Source organism: Coffea arabica, chromosome 8c (genome assembly GCF_036785885.1).
Source record: "Coffea arabica cultivar ET-39 chromosome 8c, Coffea Arabica ET-39 HiFi, whole genome shotgun sequence".
Classification (NCBI taxonomy): Eukaryota; Viridiplantae; Streptophyta; class Magnoliopsida; order Gentianales; family Rubiaceae; genus Coffea; species Coffea arabica.
This window is the reverse complement of record NC_092325.1, coordinates 190,649-211,026: the sequence shown is the minus strand read 5'-3', so window position 1 is coordinate 211,026 and position 20,378 is coordinate 190,649. Positions and strand designations below refer to the sequence as shown.

Sequence of the window (20,378 nt, the reverse complement as noted above, 5' to 3'; positions counted from 1 at the left end):
TGACCATTTCCATTAAGTTTAACGGATTCCGTCACCTTTACAATTTAGTTCAAAACATGAGGGGGCGTGTTGTATATTTTGAAACCATGGGGGGCTTTTCTGTGTATTAGGCTTACCACAGGGGATTTTTTTGTTTTTAACCCTACTATAAATGAGAGGTTTTGAATTCATGATATTTTACCTACAATTCATCTTATCTTATCATCGAATCTAACCCTCCCCTTCTCCTCCTCGTAGCAGATATATTACAGGTTATTCGTCGTATATTACCGTTGACCAAGACTTGCAAACGTATTATCTAAACGTGAGAACTTTTCCATGTTGAAGCCTTGTTAATACAACAAGAAAATTAGGAATGCAAAGCAAATGGTCAACTAAATCTTATGAGCAAGGGCAAATGGATTAATTATATTCGTGAACAATTTGGTTAAAATGTTGTCAACTAAGAAGGGAAAAAAACAATAGAGGTTGTTGGAGTCAGAACTGAGAGACAGTTGGATCATGGGTGTTTTACTTTTATCCAATGACGTAATTAAGTGCCTAAATACAAATTTGCGTCTGGAATAGGGTATAATTAGATAAAACAAGGTTGGTGGGGTACCCCGAACACATTAATTATAGGAGGCATTAGTTAAGAATTTCGCAATCAACTAATAATAATAATAAGTAGATAGTGAAGTAGCAACCTCCGCTGAAGATGTTAGTGATAACTGCCCCGAAATTGAAACATCAACCAATTGAAATACTACTAGTTTTTATATATAGTATTCCCTCTGTCCCATTTTGATAGTTCTAGTTTTTTTTTTTTTTCATACAGTTTAAGAAAAAGTAGTTAACTTTATTGGAAAAACGAATTTAAATTTTTATTTTTCTAAAATACCCTTAAATTAAATAAAGTTGATTTTTCATATATCAATATGTTTTGGAAAATCTAAATGCATTAAATGGAGTAGATTATATTCAATATTAACAATCGATATTAAATAAGATAGTTTATAGTAACAACAACTTACATTGAATAAGGGTATTTTAGAAAAATTAAAAGACAATTACATTCTTTAATTAGAAAGTGAACTACAATTTATAACAAATGAAAAAAAAAAAAACAAGACTATCAAAGTGGACGAAGAGAATAGTATCTCTGAGGATGTTCACTCACGCATCAAAATTGATGCTGTTAAACAGGCATTTTTTTTGAATTAAAAAAAAAACACTAAAGTTGCGTTTGATAAAATTAAAGTTTAAAAGTTAAAAGTTAAAATCTGAATTCTAAATCTATTAAGTTATTAAATTATTAAATATTAAATCTGATTCATTTGAATGTATATTACATTTAATAATAAATGAACAGTCCATCACTTATTTTTGAAAACAAATTTTACCTGAAAAGTTCAGAACCACTTAATTAATTCAGATGTTCAATTTTTTATTATCAAACAAGCCTGAATATGTTAAGATTTAAATTCATTAAATATAAGTGTCGAATTGAGTTATTAAACAAGACTTAAAATATTGGATGGACGACACACTATGAAGTTGCATTAAATATTGACCAGATTACGTTATTAAATTATACTACTAATAAGAAGTTACGTCTCTAATGGCATTATTGACACCACGCAACAGAAAAGGCTCGAAATCAAGGTCCATAGAACCCATCTAACTTTACATACAATTCATTTAAACTTCACATAATTGTCTCGATTTCATCTCCACCATGGAAAAGTGGCATCAACAGAACCACCAACTTTCAGCCCAAGCATTTTTCACAGCTTAGCTAGTAGTACACAACATACACTCCCAACCAGAGGTTAACAATGATAAGAAAATAAATTAAATTCTCTACCCCAGAGCTACTCTCGTTCTACTACTACTCTTTCAGTAGCATACAGTAATAATTAGAGGTGAAAGAAAACCTACTTTCATTTCTCTTTTCTTTCTCACTTTCTCCCATCCTGTGCACCTGCTGTTGTGTTCTTCAATATCTGCAAATTCAAAACAGTTCGAACTTTTAACTTGCTTTTGAACGGGTAATTAGGGTACACAATAATGGCATTGCACGTTGATAAGCATTGGCAGACAAGGCTTAATTATACAAAAGCTCGAGTTTCGGCCTGTGAGAACATGTTAGCCTGATACAGCAAGACATAAATTTTGTTGAAGATGCAAATGAGAGAGCAAAAGCAGTGGACAAACAACTTGTTCAGTATTCTAGTCTTTGCCCTATTTTGCACGGTGGGAACCTTTCTCAGTTACTTGAGTAATTTCCTTGCTGTAAATTTTATACTCACTATAACTTCGCTCAATGTATGATGCACACTTTGATGAATGAAAGAGGAGAAGAATCGCATATCTAGTTGTACTTGACTTAAAACATAGTATGATTTTGATTCTCACTTTAGGTTCAGGCCAGTTTTAGCCATTCAGTCCACCTAAATGGACGGTTAAATACGTTTCAAACTATTCACTACGATGAACATAGTCTAAACTAATGTCAACAGCAATTCACCTTGGTAAAATGCACGCTTTAGAAGTTCAACAAACTATCCAGCAACATACTAATCAAGAAGTGCAACAAACTAATGAGGCACACCATAACTACCAACTCAGTTCAACTTTGTACTTTGACGCTTGAAACAGAGTCAAATGTATGAAGAAGTGCAACAAACTAAGGACTCAGAGGATAAACTGCTTTTACCCGGCAAAGATGTTAAAACTTCAAAAGGGAAAATGATGATGCTTACTCTAGCGGAACTCAATACAGAAACCACGCCAAGCAGAAAAACATAAAAGTACTCTATGTCTACTGGCAACTAATAAATAGAGTATCAGCCTGGCAAATCCCCCCCCCCCCCTTTTTTCCCCCACCGCCCGGTACAACCAAAAGGCAAAAAAAATTACCCAACCTTTATTTTCTAGATCTGCCACTCAAGCAATCTATCTATTCTGTTTACAAGTTTTTAGTACAGTTTTCTCTCTGCTGCACCTTGGTAAATGTCGGTTTGGTCAGACACCAACCAACTAAATTAACAAGTTGGCCTGCCATGGAACTTGTATAGGCACCCTAAAATTAAGCCTCCACAACGCCCTCCTAGTTTCTGAGGCCAACCGTTCATGAGTTCATTCAAAGTTTACAATCTGCAAACTATTCAAAGGAGAATAGACATTGCATACATGACAGCATTTCACTCAACTTGTCTACTGCCCAAGTTGCACGGTCCAATACTGTTTTCAGTAGAGCAACAAGCATCATTCTATAAATTTTGCTAGCGGAAACCACAGAAATGCACGAATCCGGATAGGCATGATAGTGACTGGCATAAATAATTGAGTACCAAATTGTCTAACGCAACCAAAATTTAAGTCAGGTTCAGAATGAAGATTATACACGCATGTGGAACTTGACAGAAAATGAATGCCATGTATCAAAAGAGTGTGAAACAGTCGAGGTCGGACCATATGGACAAAAATAAATATATAAAGTCAATAACCAAAGGTGAAGAAAGATATATGAATAAAGAGGGTAGTAAATTGACATACTTGTCTGAGCATTTGGTTCTCATTTTGCAACGTGGAAAGCCTCTCTTCAAGCTCTGCATTCTTTGTTTCCAATTCTTTAACCCTGGCCTCCAAGTCAATCAAGTATGCCTTCTTCCTTTCCCTTGCTTGCTGTGCTGATACTCTATTCCTCAACAACCTAAATTTCAAGATTCCAAATCACCGAAATGCCACTGACCAAAGTTGCATGCAGGTTTGCAAGTCCTATTCAATCAGCACTCAAGTGACTCCAACTCCACACAGCCCATGGCCATGACCCCCCAGTCCCCCACTTCCCCCAATACCCACGCATTTGAGCATTGCCAGCTTGCCCCACACCAGTCTATATTCCATCTTGAAAGTGCGGCCCCAGAGATGGAGTGACAGAATTTCATTGGATAAAAAACTAATAATCTAGTCCAAAATGGTCACTCACGACTTGTGATTATAAGATGGCTTACCTCTTCAACCTCTTGTTTTCTTTATCAGCTGGGCTTCTAACTCTCTTCCTTGAACCAGCTGCAGATGGCTGAACTGGTCCGGCGACTGAACCGCCGTTCCGCCCGGAAGCTGAAGCACCGGCAACTTCCCCTCCGATCTCAGGAACTCTTCGAATCTCATCATCACTCTCCATGCCTAAATGGAACAAGACACAAGAATGAGTAAAATGTTTGAAAAGGGGATTTAAAAAAAGAAAAACTTTCTCAACTTTCCCGAGAAACTCAGGAAGCCCAGATGAGAAATCCTCACATTCTCCAAGACCCACTTGGGAAAACATCAAACTCGTCGAAAACCCCAAGTTATCCAGAAATTCATGCTCAAACATCAAGAAAAGATTAAATTTTTAGTACAACATTGCCCACAATTCTCTCCCCCACCCCCCCCCCCCCCCCTCTCTCCAAAAAAAAAATGCAAAGTCTATTTTCCCTACTCAATTAATGGCAACTCAAACTTAACTAAATCAAAAAAGAAAAACAAAACTCCCGAAAAAATTCGCGCGACTACATTTGTAAAAATACACTATCTTGAAAGATAAAACCAAGACACAGCAGAGCAGAGATACAAAATGGGGGAGCTAAACACCTTCTTTGACTTCAACGTGAAGGGCAGAGCTGGAAGATCTTTCACTGCTAGAAGGCCTGGAGCTGGCTGCTAGAGAACTTGTAGCTTGCTCCTGCATTTTCCCCACTTGACAAGAAAAATATAAGACTAGAAACTGCAGGAAGAACAAAAAAAAAAAAGGAGATAAAGGTTGTTAAAGGGGTGAAAGATAGGAATCCTATTAGGGATATTTGTTTGTCAGAGAAAGAAGAAAAAGAGCGGGATGTCGTTAATGCTTTGAGTGGGGTGATCACTGATCAGGACTCAGGATGTCTTCATAACAGTTGTTTTTCATCCTTTAAGCTTCGATATGGCGTCTCATATGCCTTAATCCGATATTCGTAGCTCAACTTATGAGTAAACTAGAAACGAGTGTCAAATTTGCCGTTTCCGTTTCCGTCTGTCATATTTACGTGCGCGCGTGTTGTTTTGCCGTTTTGCTTGTTTTGGGCATGTTAGTGGCCGTTTGTGATAAAATCTTCCATTTCAGACAGCGGTGAGCTAGGCGGAGCCGGTGGGGCCCACTACTAGCGAACGCGCGAAGCGATTTTGCTTTAGTACTACTTTCGGTATTTTGGGTAAGTATTCAGGCCGGTTTGGTGTGTTTTCTTTGCTATGTGTTTGAGATATGTGAAAAGGGCACTTAGGCGAGGGTGTACTTTATCGCACTCGACCTAAACCCTAATTTGAATGTATAATTGTACTTGGCATATGTATATGAACCTTTTGGAACCAAAACCCTTGAGCTTGTGGCTCGGGGCGACTTTCGAATAAAGTTTGTGAAGTTTGCAAAGTTTGTGATTTTGAATAATTTTGTGAAGTTTGTGAGTTTGGGGCGAACTCTTGACCTGGTTGGACTATTCGAGCCGGTTAGGGCTTGGTCGAAGGCAGTCCAACTTAGGCTGAGGTCACCAAGTTTGTAGGTTCATTTTATGAACCAATTTTGTGAATCCGGTTCACCGAGAAGGTGACCAAGTTTGTGACCCGAGCTTGTGACTCAAGCTCAAGTTTGTGATTTCGTTCGCCCGGGCAAGTTTGTGAGGTGACTGGCCAGTGAGGGTGATAAGGTGTCGGTGGGTGTACAAGTGAAGTTCTACGGACTATTATTTGCAGTCGACGGAGTGTCGGCAGGAGATCACGCATGGCACATGAGTTGGCTTTGGAGCCACCTGTATCCTTATTATGTGATGTTACTTTTCTGCTTTTGCTTTACTCTTATTGTGTAACTGTTACGTGAAATTTATGCTTTCGCCCCTGTTTACTTACTAAGCATATAGCTTACCCCATTCCTTTTGTTTTCCTTAGCAGGGGCCGACGCGGGTACGTTTGGGCACTTACACTAGTATAGTATAGTTAGACTTGCTTGTAATAGCGGACAATTAGGATGTTTGTTTTTATTGTGGTGGTTTGTATAAGGACCCTTCTTAGGGTCTACCTTTTGGTTTTGGCTGTAATTATAAGGATGTAATAGTTTGAGCAGGTACTTTTGGGGAAATGTACTTATAACCCTTTTGGGGTTGTATATAGTACTCTTTTGAATTTTCTGGCTTTTAGTGTTTTAAGTTTCGAGTCCTGGCGCGAGCTAGGCAGGCGGCCCGCCGATACCCTAGGGTTCGCCCTTGGGAGAAGTGGGGTCGTCACAGTTGGTATCAGAGCTTAGGCTTCAGATTTCTGTAGTGTATCCTAGGCTTGAAGTTTAGGATGCTGGACTGTGGGATACTTGGCTATTAAGGTAAATATTGAATGCTAAGATTTTGATATTGACTTTTGTAATTTTTCCATAAGGCAAAGTGGGGATTGAGTTGATTGCACTTGGAGATGGCCAGTCCCAGTGTGAATCGATTTGGTTCTTACTTAATATTGAAGTTAGCTATTTGGACCTATTCTTTAGGTTTGCACCCTAGGGCCGCCGGGGCGGTGCTAGTGGATTAGGTAGGTTCCGTAGGGGAGGCGCGTAGGGCCGTTGATGGGATTTCCTTTTGACTATCTGATATGTTTATTTTGTTATATCTGCCATGTTTATTTTGTTATAACCAGCATGCCTGGTTTCTTTTGTTACCCGGTGATTGACTACATTTTTGGAGCCGTAGTGCTCACGTAAATAATGGATTTTGCACCAACCGGATGTCGGATAACTTGTATATTTTTAGTGTGACTTTGTAAAAATATGTATATTTGAGTATAATCTTTTGAGCTTATTTGTTTGAACCCGGCTTTTGAACTTATTTGAGTACTTGCGTGGTTGTAGACCGGCTACTACTCGTGTGGTTGAACTTTTGAGGCATTGCCTGTTGTGTACTTGACTGCTTTTGAGGATTATTTGATCTGATTAGTGCAAGTTGGAATTTCGAGGACGAAATTCTTTTAAGTGGGGGAGATTGTGAGGACCTAGTCCGTTCATACGTTGAGATTAGGGTTATTCATTATTTTGTACGGTCAAATTAAGGTTTTAGGGCTAAGGAGAAACCCTAATCTCGGCCAAGATTGAAAACCCTAACTTTGCTTACGATAAAATCCTAGTTTATGCGGTATTCTAGTGTGTGTTTTGGCACAAGAAAAAAAATAGGATTCATTATAGTTTACAGAGGTTTAACAAGTTTGAAAATGGTTAGTAAACTCTGGATTAGTAAACCTCTAGTGTCACAATGTTAGAAAGCTTAAGTGGAGTTATATTTATCGCCCGTCCTTTTCTACATTTTCTTTATTAGAAAATTCCCTAGATAATTTTTATTGAGTAAATAGAGTTTTTAGATGATTTTTCTAGGATTAGTTTGTTTTTGAGAAATTAAGAACGTATATCGGAAGTGGGACCCGCTAGTGCGAAAAGTTCGGAAAAATTCGGTCAATTAGGTTAAATTCCGGATACTGTGTAAAATTTATCGGGTGTTAAGAGATAAGTAGAGAGTGAGATATGATTGATGTGAGAGAGAAAAGAAAGGATAGGAATGCATTAATGGTGGTGACAAGTGTCACCATTTCATTGTAGAAGACTTAAGAATTACTATTCACTTTCTTGACTTTTTGACCAAAGGTTAAATATCCAAAAATTTCACAAAATTCACCATTTTTCTCCTCCTTATGGCCGGCCCTCTCTAAGCAAGAAGAAAGACAAAACTCTTCAACATTCTAGCAAACTTCTAGCTCAAATCAACTAAACCACTTACTTAACTTGGTTTTCACTCCATAAAATTCTTCCTTCTAGTGCTAGTAAGTTGTTTGGTGAACTTTGTTTGAAGGACTAAGGTGCACAACATCTTCCTCTCTCTTGGTTTTTGGTAAGTGAAGCTTGAAACATCCTACTACACCTAATGATGCTTATGTTGTGCTTATTAGTGATAAGAGTGCTGAAATTTCTGGTTTTTATCTTGGTTTGAATTGATTTGGTGAAGTTTTCCATTTTATGATGATTTTTCTGGTTTAATTGGATTATGATGGTGTGGTTGTTTGTGATGATTGGCAATGGACTATAATGGCTCTAGTGGATGTGAAATGTGGATAAATGCAACCAATTTTGGATTTGGTGTGAAAATTGCAAAGCTAGGGTTCTTAAATCCCCAATTCTGTCCGGTTTTGGATCATAGGGTTAGAGGCCGAATTTGACTTTGCTCAAAACATGAAAGTTGTAGGTATTGATGTGATTGAGATGCCTGCAAAATTTCAGGTCATTTGGATTAATGTAGAATGAGTTATGACGAAATTACTGTAGCTGTTCTGCTTTGGACAGAATGCGAAAACTGTACTGGTAATTGGCCATTTTGACTGGAATTGCTTTGGATTTGGATGTTGGTGTCTTCTGATGAAATGTAGCAGGATGTCTTAGCTAACATATACCTTTGGAATTTCGGCATTTGGACTTGTATAGACTAAGTTATAGTAATTACAGTTTTGTGTGATTTGCAAACCTGTTTTGGTAATTCTGGTATAGTATTTGGCATTTTCGACCTAGTTAAGCTAGGAACTGGATTGAGTGACCTTCTACATTGTTGTATCCCTGTTTCATAGCTTCGAAACGGTGGGTCTTACACCCCCATCCGATAATCGTAGTGAATTTGGTGCCATTACCGCATATTGAGGTCAAATACGGTTTGTGATTATGGTACGTTTTTGGAAAGTTTATGGCTGGAAGTTTGGCTTCACATTTGACTGAGTTACAAGCTGTTTGGGCTTCCGACCAAAACATCAAACTTATAGCCCTATATCAGGGCTTTCTAACGCCCTTGGAATTTCATGAATCGGATTTATAAAACCTGAGATATAGCCGAGCAAACAAGGCCTGCCCGTGAAAATGACCAGAAATCTGTTTTGGTCCTGATGACCAATTTTCGTTCCGAATTTGGATTGCCGACCTTCATGAAAGTTGTTCCATTTGGAATGAACTATCTAACTGCCAATTTTCATCTCTTTTGACCATGTGTAGCATAGAAAACAGTTAGCACTCAAAACTGACCATTTGTGCATTGGCCAGATTTCGTAAGTGATTGTGTTTGGTTCATTTGGGACTAAAGCCTCCAGTTTCAGTTCTGGATGTCTTCATAACAGTTGTTTTTCATCCTTTAAGCTTCGATATGGCGTCTCATATGCCTTAATCCGATATTCGTAGCTCAACTTATGAGTAAACTAGAAACGAGTGTCAAATTTGCCGTTTCCGTTTCCGTCTGTCATATTTACGTGCGCGCGTGTTGTTTTGCCGTTTTGCTTGTTTTGGGCATGTTAGTGGCCGTTTGTGATAAAATCTTCCATTTCAGACAGCGGTGAGCTAGGCGGAGCCGGTGGGGCCCACTACTAGCGAACGCGCGAAGCGATTTTGCTTTAGTACTACTTTCGGTATTTTGGGTAAGTATTCAGGCCGGTTTGGTGTGTTTTCTTTGCTATGTGTTTGAGATATGTGAAAAGGGCACTTAGGCGAGGGTGTACTTTATCGCACTCGACCTAAACCCTAATTTGAATGTATAATTGTACTTGGCATATGTATATGAACCTTTTGGAACCAAAACCCTTGAGCTTGTGGCTCGGGGCGACTTTCGAATAAAGTTTGTGAAGTTTGCAAAGTTTGTGATTTTGAATAATTTTGTGAAGTTTGTGAGTTTGGGGCGAACTCTTGACCTGGTTGGACTATTCGAGCCGGTTAGGGCTTGGTCGAAGGCAGTCCAACTTAGGCTGAGGTCACCAAGTTTGTAGGTTCATTTTATGAACCAATTTTGTGAATCCGGTTCACCGAGAAGGTGACCAAGTTTGTGACCCGAGCTTGTGACTCAAGCTCAAGTTTGTGATTTCGTTCGCCCGGGCAAGTTTGTGAGGTGACTGGCCAGTGAGGGTGATAAGGTGTCGGTGGGTGTACAAGTGAAGTTCTACGGACTATTATTTGCAGTCGACGGAGTGTCGGCAGGAGATCACGCATGGCACATGAGTTGGCTTTGGAGCCACCTGTATCCTTATTATGTGATGTTACTTTTCTGCTTTTGCTTTACTCTTATTGTGTAACTGTTACGTGAAATTTATGCTTTCGCCCCTGTTTACTTACTAAGCATATAGCTTACCCCATTCCTTTTGTTTTCCTTAGCAGGGGCCGACGCGGGTACGTTTGGGCACTTACACTAGTATAGTATAGTTAGACTTGCTTGTAATAGCGGACAATTAGGATGTTTGTTTTTATTGTGGTGGTTTGTATAAGGACCCTTCTTAGGGTCTACCTTTTGGTTTTGGCTGTAATTATAAGGATGTAATAGTTTGAGCAGGTACTTTTGGGGAAATGTACTTATAACCCTTTTGGGGTTGTATATAGTACTCTTTTGAATTTTCTGGCTTTTAGTGTTTTAAGTTTCGAGTCCTGGCGCGAGCTAGGCAGGCGGCCCGCCGATACCCTAGGGTTCGCCCTTGGGAGAAGTGGGGTCGTCACAGTTGGTATCAGAGCTTAGGCTTCAGATTTCTGTAGTGTATCCTAGGCTTGAAGTTTAGGATGCTGGACTGTGGGATACTTGGCTATTAAGGTAAATATTGAATGCTAAGATTTTGATATTGACTTTTGTAATTTTTCCATAAGGCAAAGTGGGGATTGAGTTGATTGCACTTGGAGATGGCCAGTCCCAGTGTGAATCGATTTGGTTCTTACTTAATATTGAAGTTAGCTATTTGGACCTATTCTTTAGGTTTGCACCCTAGGGCCGCCGGGGCGGTGCTAGTGGATTAGGTAGGTTCCGTAGGGGAGGCGCGTAGGGCCGTTGATGGGATTTCCTTTTGACTATCTGATATGTTTATTTTGTTATATCTGCCATGTTTATTTTGTTATAACCAGCATGCCTGGTTTCTTTTGTTACCCGGTGATTGACTACATTTTTGGAGCCGTAGTGCTCACGTAAATAATGGATTTTGCACCAACCGGATGTCGGATAACTTGTATATTTTTAGTGTGACTTTGTAAAAATATGTATATTTGAGTATAATCTTTTGAGCTTATTTGTTTGAACCCGGCTTTTGAACTTATTTGAGTACTTGCGTGGTTGTAGACCGGCTACTACTCGTGTGGTTGAACTTTTGAGGCATTGCCTGTTGTGTACTTGACTGCTTTTGAGGATTATTTGATCTGATTAGTGCAAGTTGGAATTTCGAGGACGAAATTCTTTTAAGTGGGGGAGATTGTGAGGACCTAGTCCGTTCATACGTTGAGATTAGGGTTATTCATTATTTTGTACGGTCAAATTAAGGTTTTAGGGCTAAGGAGAAACCCTAATCTCGGCCAAGATTGAAAACCCTAACTTTGCTTACGATAAAATCCTAGTTTATGCGGTATTCTAGTGTGTGTTTTGGCACAAGAAAAAAAATAGGATTCATTATAGTTTACAGAGGTTTAACAAGTTTGAAAATGGTTAGTAAACTCTGGATTAGTAAACCTCTAGTGTCACAATGTTAGAAAGCTTAAGTGGAGTTATATTTATCGCCCGTCCTTTTCTACATTTTCTTTATTAGAAAATTCCCTAGATAATTTTTATTGAGTAAATAGAGTTTTTAGATGATTTTTCTAGGATTAGTTTGTTTTTGAGAAATTAAGAACGTATATCGGAAGTGGGACCCGCTAGTGCGAAAAGTTCGGAAAAATTCGGTCAATTAGGTTAAATTCCGGATACTGTGTAAAATTTATCGGGTGTTAAGAGATAAGTAGAGAGTGAGATATGATTGATGTGAGAGAGAAAAGAAAGGATAGGAATGCATTAATGGTGGTGACAAGTGTCACCATTTCATTGTAGAAGACTTAAGAATTACTATTCACTTTCTTGACTTTTTGACCAAAGGTTAAATATCCAAAAATTTCACAAAATTCACCATTTTTCTCCTCCTTATGGCCGGCCCTCTCTAAGCAAGAAGAAAGACAAAACTCTTCAACATTCTAGCAAACTTCTAGCTCAAATCAACTAAACCACTTACTTAACTTGGTTTTCACTCCATAAAATTCTTCCTTCTAGTGCTAGTAAGTTGTTTGGTGAACTTTGTTTGAAGGACTAAGGTGCACAACATCTTCCTCTCTCTTGGTTTTTGGTAAGTGAAGCTTGAAACATCCTACTACACCTAATGATGCTTATGTTGTGCTTATTAGTGATAAGAGTGCTGAAATTTCTGGTTTTTATCTTGGTTTGAATTGATTTGGTGAAGTTTTCCATTTTATGATGATTTTTCTGGTTTAATTGGATTATGATGGTGTGGTTGTTTGTGATGATTGGCAATGGACTATAATGGCTCTAGTGGATGTGAAATGTGGATAAATGCAACCAATTTTGGATTTGGTGTGAAAATTGCAAAGCTAGGGTTCTTAAATCCCCAATTCTGTCCGGTTTTGGATCATAGGGTTAGAGGCCGAATTTGACTTTGCTCAAAACATGAAAGTTGTAGGTATTGATGTGATTGAGATGCCTGCAAAATTTCAGGTCATTTGGATTAATGTAGAATGAGTTATGACGAAATTACTGTAGCTGTTCTGCTTTGGACAGAATGCGAAAACTGTACTGGTAATTGGCCATTTTGACTGGAATTGCTTTGGATTTGGATGTTGGTGTCTTCTGATGAAATGTAGCAGGATGTCTTAGCTAACATATACCTTTGGAATTTCGGCATTTGGACTTGTATAGACTAAGTTATAGTAATTACAGTTTTGTGTGATTTGCAAACCTGTTTTGGTAATTCTGGTATAGTATTTGGCATTTTCGACCTAGTTAAGCTAGGAACTGGATTGAGTGACCTTCTACATTGTTGTATCCCTGTTTCATAGCTTCGAAACGGTGGGTCTTACACCCCCATCCGATAATCGTAGTGAATTTGGTGCCATTACCGCATATTGAGGTCAAATACGGTTTGTGATTATGGTACGTTTTTGGAAAGTTTATGGCTGGAAGTTTGGCTTCACATTTGACTGAGTTACAAGCTGTTTGGGCTTCCGACCAAAACATCAAACTTATAGCCCTATATCAGGGCTTTCTAACGCCCTTGGAATTTCATGAATCGGATTTATAAAACCTGAGATATAGCCGAGCAAACAAGGCCTGCCCGTGAAAATGACCAGAAATCTGTTTTGGTCCTGATGACCAATTTTCGTTCCGAATTTGGATTGCCGACCTTCATGAAAGTTGTTCCATTTGGAATGAACTATCTAACTGCCAATTTTCATCTCTTTTGACCATGTGTAGCATAGAAAACAGTTAGCACTCAAAACTGACCATTTGTGCATTGGCCAGATTTCGTAAGTGATTGTGTTTGGTTCATTTGGGACTAAAGCCTCCAGTTTCAGTTCTGGATGTCTTCATAACAGTTGTTTTTCATCCTTTAAGCTTCGATATGGCGTCTCATATGCCTTAATCCGATATTCGTAGCTCAACTTATGAGTAAACTAGAAACGAGTGTCAAATTTGCCGTTTCCGTTTCCGTCTGTCATATTTACGTGCGCGCGTGTTGTTTTGCCGTTTTGCTTGTTTTGGGCATGTTAGTGGCCGTTTGTGATAAAATCTTCCATTTCAGACAGCGGTGAGCTAGGCGGAGCCGGTGGGGCCCACTACTAGCGAACGCGCGAAGCGATTTTGCTTTAGTACTACTTTCGGTATTTTGGGTAAGTATTCAGGCCGGTTTGGTGTGTTTTCTTTGCTATGTGTTTGAGATATGTGAAAAGGGCACTTAGGCGAGGGTGTACTTTATCGCACTCGACCTAAACCCTAATTTGAATGTATAATTGTACTTGGCATATGTATATGAACCTTTTGGAACCAAAACCCTTGAGCTTGTGGCTCGGGGCGACTTTCGAATAAAGTTTGTGAAGTTTGCAAAGTTTGTGATTTTGAATAATTTTGTGAAGTTTGTGAGTTTGGGGCGAACTCTTGACCTGGTTGGACTATTCGAGCCGGTTAGGGCTTGGTCGAAGGCAGTCCAACTTAGGCTGAGGTCACCAAGTTTGTAGGTTCATTTTATGAACCAATTTTGTGAATCCGGTTCACCGAGAAGGTGACCAAGTTTGTGACCCGAGCTTGTGACTCAAGCTCAAGTTTGTGATTTCGTTCGCCCGGGCAAGTTTGTGAGGTGACTGGCCAGTGAGGGTGATAAGGTGTCGGTGGGTGTACAAGTGAAGTTCTACGGACTATTATTTGCAGTCGACGGAGTGTCGGCAGGAGATCACGCATGGCACATGAGTTGGCTTTGGAGCCACCTGTATCCTTATTATGTGATGTTACTTTTCTGCTTTTGCTTTACTCTTATTGTGTAACTGTTACGTGAAATTTATGCTTTCGCCCCTGTTTACTTACTAAGCATATAGCTTACCCCATTCCTTTTGTTTTCCTTAGCAGGGGCCGACGCGGGTACGTTTGGGCACTTACACTAGTATAGTATAGTTAGACTTGCTTGTAATAGCGGACAATTAGGATGTTTGTTTTTATTGTGGTGGTTTGTATAAGGACCCTTCTTAGGGTCTACCTTTTGGTTTTGGCTGTAATTATAAGGATGTAATAGTTTGAGCAGGTACTTTTGGGGAAATGTACTTATAACCCTTTTGGGGTTGTATATAGTACTCTTTTGAATTTTCTGGCTTTTAGTGTTTTAAGTTTCGAGTCCTGGCGCGAGCTAGGCAGGCGGCCCGCCGATACCCTAGGGTTCGCCCTTGGGAGAAGTGGGGTCGTCACAGTTGGTATCAGAGCTTAGGCTTCAGATTTCTGTAGTGTATCCTAGGCTTGAAGTTTAGGATGCTGGACTGTGGGATACTTGGCTATTAAGGTAAATATTGAATGCTAAGATTTTGATATTGACTTTTGTAATTTTTCCATAAGGCAAAGTGGGGATTGAGTTGATTGCACTTGGAGATGGCCAGTCCCAGTGTGAATCGATTTGGTTCTTACTTAATATTGAAGTTAGCTATTTGGACCTATTCTTTAGGTTTGCACCCTAGGGCCGCCGGGGCGGTGCTAGTGGATTAGGTAGGTTCCGTAGGGGAGGCGCGTAGGGCCGTTGATGGGATTTCCTTTTGACTATCTGATATGTTTATTTTGTTATATCTGCCATGTTTATTTTGTTATAACCAGCATGCCTGGTTTCTTTTGTTACCCGGTGATTGACTACATTTTTGGAGCCGTAGTGCTCACGTAAATAATGGATTTTGCACCAACCGGATGTCGGATAACTTGTATATTTTTAGTGTGACTTTGTAAAAATATGTATATTTGAGTATAATCTTTTGAGCTTATTTGTTTGAACCCGGCTTTTGAACTTATTTGAGTACTTGCGTGGTTGTAGACCGGCTACTACTCGTGTGGTTGAACTTTTGAGGCATTGCCTGTTGTGTACTTGACTGCTTTTGAGGATTATTTGATCTGATTAGTGCAAGTTGGAATTTCGAGGACGAAATTCTTTTAAGTGGGGGAGATTGTGAGGACCTAGTCCGTTCATACGTTGAGATTAGGGTTATTCATTATTTTGTACGGTCAAATTAAGGTTTTAGGGCTAAGGAGAAACCCTAATCTCGGCCAAGATTGAAAACCCTAACTTTGCTTACGATAAAATCCTAGTTTATGCGGTATTCTAGTGTGTGTTTTGGCACAAGAAAAAAAATAGGATTCATTATAGTTTACAGAGGTTTAACAAGTTTGAAAATGGTTAGTAAACTCTGGATTAGTAAACCTCTAGTGTCACAATGTTAGAAAGCTTAAGTGGAGTTATATTTATCGCCCGTCCTTTTCTACATTTTCTTTATTAGAAAATTCCCTAGATAATTTTTATTGAGTAAATAGAGTTTTTAGATGATTTTTCTAGGATTAGTTTGTTTTTGAGAAATTAAGAACGTATATCGGAAGTGGGACCCGCTAGTGCGAAAAGTTCGGAAAAATTCGGTCAATTAGGTTAAATTCCGGATACTGTGTAAAATTTATCGGGTGTTAAGAGATAAGTAGAGAGTGAGATATGATTGATGTGAGAGAGAAAAGAAAGGATAGGAATGCATTAATGGTGGTGACAAGTGTCACCATTTCATTGTAGAAGACTTAAGAATTACTATTCACTTTCTTGACTTTTTGACCAAAGGTTAAATATCCAAAAATTTCACAAAATTCACCATTTTTCTCCTCCTTATGGCCGGCCCTCTCTAAGCAAGAAGAAAGACAAAACTCTTCAACATTCTAGCAAACTTCTAGCTCAAATCAACTAAACCACTTACTTAACTTGGTTTTCACTCCATAAAATTCTTCCTTCTAGTGCTAGTAAGTTGTTTGGTGAACTTTGTTTGAAGGACTAAGGTGCACAACATCTTCCTCTCTCTTGGTTTTTGGTAAGTGAAGCTTGAAACATCCTACTACACCTAATGATGCTTATGTTGTGCTTATTAGTGATAAGAGTGCTGAAATTTCTGGTTTTTATCTTGGTTTGAATTGATTTGGTGAAGTTTTCCATTTTATGATGATTTTTCTGGTTTAATTGGATTATGATGGTGTGGTTGTTTGTGATGATTGGCAATGGACTATAATGGCTCTAGTGGATGTGAAATGTGGATAAATGCAACCAATTTTGGATTTGGTGTGAAAATTGCAAAGCTAGGGTTCTTAAATCCCCAATTCTGTCCGGTTTTGGATCATAGGGTTAGAGGCCGAATTTGACTTTGCTCAAAACATGAAAGTTGTAGGTATTGATGTGATTGAGATTCCTGCAAAATTTCAGGTCATTTGGATTAATGTAGAATGAGTTATGACGAAATTACTGTAGCTGTTCTGCTTTGGACAGAATGCGAAAACTGTACTGGTAATTGGCCATTTTGACTGGAATTGCTTTGGATTTGGATGTTGGTGTCTTCTGATGAAATGTAGCAGGATGTCTTAGCTAACATATACCTTTGGAATTTCGGCATTTGGACTTGTATAGACTAAGTTATAGTAATTACAGTTTTGTGTGATTTGCAAACCTGTTTTGGTAATTCTGGTATAGTATTTGGCATTTTCGACCTAGTTAAGCTAGGAACTGGATTGAGTGACCTTCTACATTGTTGTATCCCTGTTTCATAGCTTCGAAACGGTGGGTCTTACACCCCCATCCGATAATCGTAGTGAATTTGGTGCCATTACCGCATATTGAGGTCAAATACGGTTTGTGATTATGGTACGTTTTTGGAAAGTTTATGGCTGGAAGTTTGGCTTCACATTTGACTGAGTTACAAGCTGTTTGGGCTTCCGACCAAAACATCAAACTTATAGCCCTATATCAGGGCTTTCTAACGCCCTTGGAATTTCATGAATCGGATTTATAAAACCTGAGATATAGCCGAGCAAACAAGGCCTGCCCGTGAAAATGACCAGAAATCTGTTTTGGTCCTGATGACCAATTTTCGTTCCGAATTTGGATTGCCGACCTTCATGAAAGTTGTTCCATTTGGAATGAACTATCTAACTGCCAATTTTCATCTCTTTTGACCATGTGTAGCATAGAAAACAGTTAGCACTCAAAACTGACCATTTGTGCATTGGCCAGATTTCGTAAGTGATTGTGTTTGGTTCATTTGGGACTAAAGCCTCCAGTTTCAGTTCTGGATGTCTTCATAACAGTTGTTTTTCATCCTTTAAGCTTCGATATGGCGTCTCATATGCCTTAATCCGATATTCGTAGCTCAACTTATGAGTAAACTAGAAACGAGTGTCAAATTTGCCGTTTCCGTTTCCGTCTGTCATATTTACGTGCGCGCGTGTTGTTTTGCCGTTTTGCTTGTTTTGGGCATGTTAGTGGCCGTTTGTGATAAAATCTTCCATTTCAGACAGCGGTGAGCTAGGCGGAGCCGGTGGGGCCCACTACTAGCGAACGCGCGAAGCGATTTTGCTTTAGTACTACTTTCGGTATTTTGGGTAAGTATTCAGGCCGGTTTGGTGTGTTTTCTTTGCTATGTGTTTGAGATATGTGAAAAGGGCACTTAGGCGAGGGTGTACTTTATCGCACTCGACCTAAACCCTAATTTGAATGTATAATTGTACTTGGCATATGTATATGAACCTTTTGGAACCAAAACCCTTGAGCTTGTGGCTCGGGGCGACTTTCGAATAAAGTTTGTGAAGTTTGCAAAGTTTGTGATTTTGAATAATTTTGTGAAGTTTGTGAGTTTGGGGCGAACTCTTGACCTGGTTGGACTATTCGAGCCGGTTAGGGCTTGGTCGAAGGCAGTCCAACTTAGGCTGAGGTCACCAAGTTTGTAGGTTCATTTTATGAACCAATTTTGTGAATCCGGTTCACCGAGAAGGTGACCAAGTTTGTGACCCGAGCTTGTGACTCAAGCTCAAGTTTGTGATTTCGTTCGCCCGGGCAAGTTTGTGAGGTGACTGGCCAGTGAGGGTGATAAGGTGTCGGTGGGTGTACAAGTGAAGTTCTACGGACTATTATTTGCAGTCGACGGAGTGTCGGCAGGAGATCACGCATGGCACATGAGTTGGCTTTGGAGCCACCTGTATCCTTATTATGTGATGTTACTTTTCTGCTTTTGCTTTACTCTTATTGTGTAACTGTTACGTGAAATTTATGCTTTCGCCCCTGTTTACTTACTAAGCATATAGCTTACCCCATTCCTTTTGTTTTCCTTAGCAGGGGCCGACGCGGGTACGTTTGGGCACTTACACTAGTATAGTATAGTTAGACTTGCTTGTAATAGCGGACAATTAGGATGTTTGTTTTTATTGTGGTGGTTTGTATAAGGACCCTTCTTAGGGTCTACCTTTTGGTTTTGGCTGTAATTATAAGGATGTAATAGTTTGAGCAGGTACTTTTGGGGAAATGTACTTATAACCCTTTTGGGGTTGTATATAGTACTCTTTTGAATTTTCTGGCTTTTAGTGTTTTAAGTTTCGAGTCCTGGCGCGAGCTAGGCAGGCGGCCCGCCGATACCCTAGGGTTCGCCCTTGGGAGAAGTGGGGTCGTCACAGTTGGTATCAGAGCTTAGGCTTCAGATTTCTGTAGTGTATCCTAGGCTTGAAGTTTAGGATGCTGGACTGTGGGATACTTGGCTATTAAGGTAAATATTGAATGCTAAGATTTTGATATTGACTTTTGTAATTTTTCCATAAGGCAAAGTGGGGATTGAGTTGATTGCACTTGGAGATGGCCAGTCCCAGTGTGAATCGATTTGGTTCTTACTTAATATTGAAGTTAGCTATTTGGACCTATTCTTTAGGTTTGCACCCTAGGGCCGCCGGGGCGGTGCTAGTGGATTAGGTAGGTTCCGTAGGGGAGGCGCGTAGGGCCGTTGATGGGATTTCCTTTTGACTATCTGATATGTTTATTTTGTTATATCTGCCATGTTTATTTTGTTATAACCAGCATGCCTGGTTTCTTTTGTTACCCGGTGATTGACTACATTTTTGGAGCCGTAGTGCTCACGTAAATAATGGATTTTGCACCAACCGGATGTCGGATAACTTGTATATTTTTAGTGTGACTTTGTAAAAATATGTATATTTGAGTATAATCTTTTGAGCTTATTTGTTTGAACCCGGCTTTTGAACTTATTTGAGTACTTGCGTGGTTGTAGACCGGCTACTACTCGTGTGGTTGAACTTTTGAGGCATTGCCTGTTGTGTACTTGACTGCTTTTGAGGATTATTTGATCTGATTAGTGCAAGTTGGAATTTCGAGGACGAAATTCTTTTAAGTGGGGGAGATTGTGAGGACCTAGTCCGTTCATACGTTGAGATTAGGGTTATTCATTATTTTGTACGGTCAAATTAAGGTTTTAGGGCTAAGGAGAAACCCTAATCTCGGCCAAGATTGAAAACCCTAACTTTGCTTACGATAAAATCCTAGTTTATGCGGTATTCTAGTGTGTGTTTTGGCACAAGAAAAAAAATAGGATTCATTATAGTTTACAGAGGTTTAACAAGTTTGAAAATGGTTAGTAAACTCTGGATTAGTAAACCTCTAGTGTCACAATGTTAGAAAGCTTAAGTGGAGTTATATTTATCGCCCGTCCTTTTCTACATTTTCTTTATTAGAAAATTCCCTAGATAATTTTTATTGAGTAAATAGAGTTTTTAGATGATTTTTCTAGGATTAGTTTGTTTTTGAGAAATTAAGAACGTATATCGGAAGTGGGACCCGCTAGTGCGAAAAGTTCGGAAAAATTCGGTCAATTAGGTTAAATTCCGGATACTGTGTAAAATTTATCGGGTGTTAAGAGATAAGTAGAGAGTGAGATATGATTGATGTGAGAGAGAAAAGAAAGGATAGGAATGCATTAATGGTGGTGACAAGTGTCACCA

At 39.2% G+C, this 20,378-nt stretch overlaps 1 protein-coding gene across 2 annotated transcripts; it reads right to left on the bottom strand.

Moving 5' to 3' along the window:
• Positions 1 to 1,630: 1,630 nt before the first annotated feature.
• On the bottom strand, positions 1,631 to 4,899 carry LOC113705497 (transcription factor HY5). 2 transcript variants are annotated; one of them, XM_027227362.2, is made up of 4 exons: positions 4,621 to 4,899; positions 3,999 to 4,173; positions 3,541 to 3,697; positions 1,631 to 1,985 (listed from the first exon to the last, which is right to left on the bottom strand). In XM_027227362.2, exons 1-4 carry the CDS (start codon positions 4,715 to 4,717, stop codon positions 1,941 to 1,943), a joined length of 474 nt encoding a protein of 157 aa, XP_027083163.2. In that variant the 5' UTR covers positions 4,718 to 4,899; the 3' UTR covers positions 1,631 to 1,940. The 2 variants fall into 2 exon arrangements, with proteins under 2 accessions (XP_027083163.2, XP_071919835.1); XM_072063734.1 differs by lacking the exon at positions 1,631 to 1,985 and having other exon boundaries at positions 3,563 to 3,891.
• Positions 4,900 to 20,378: the final 15,479 nt, after the last annotated feature.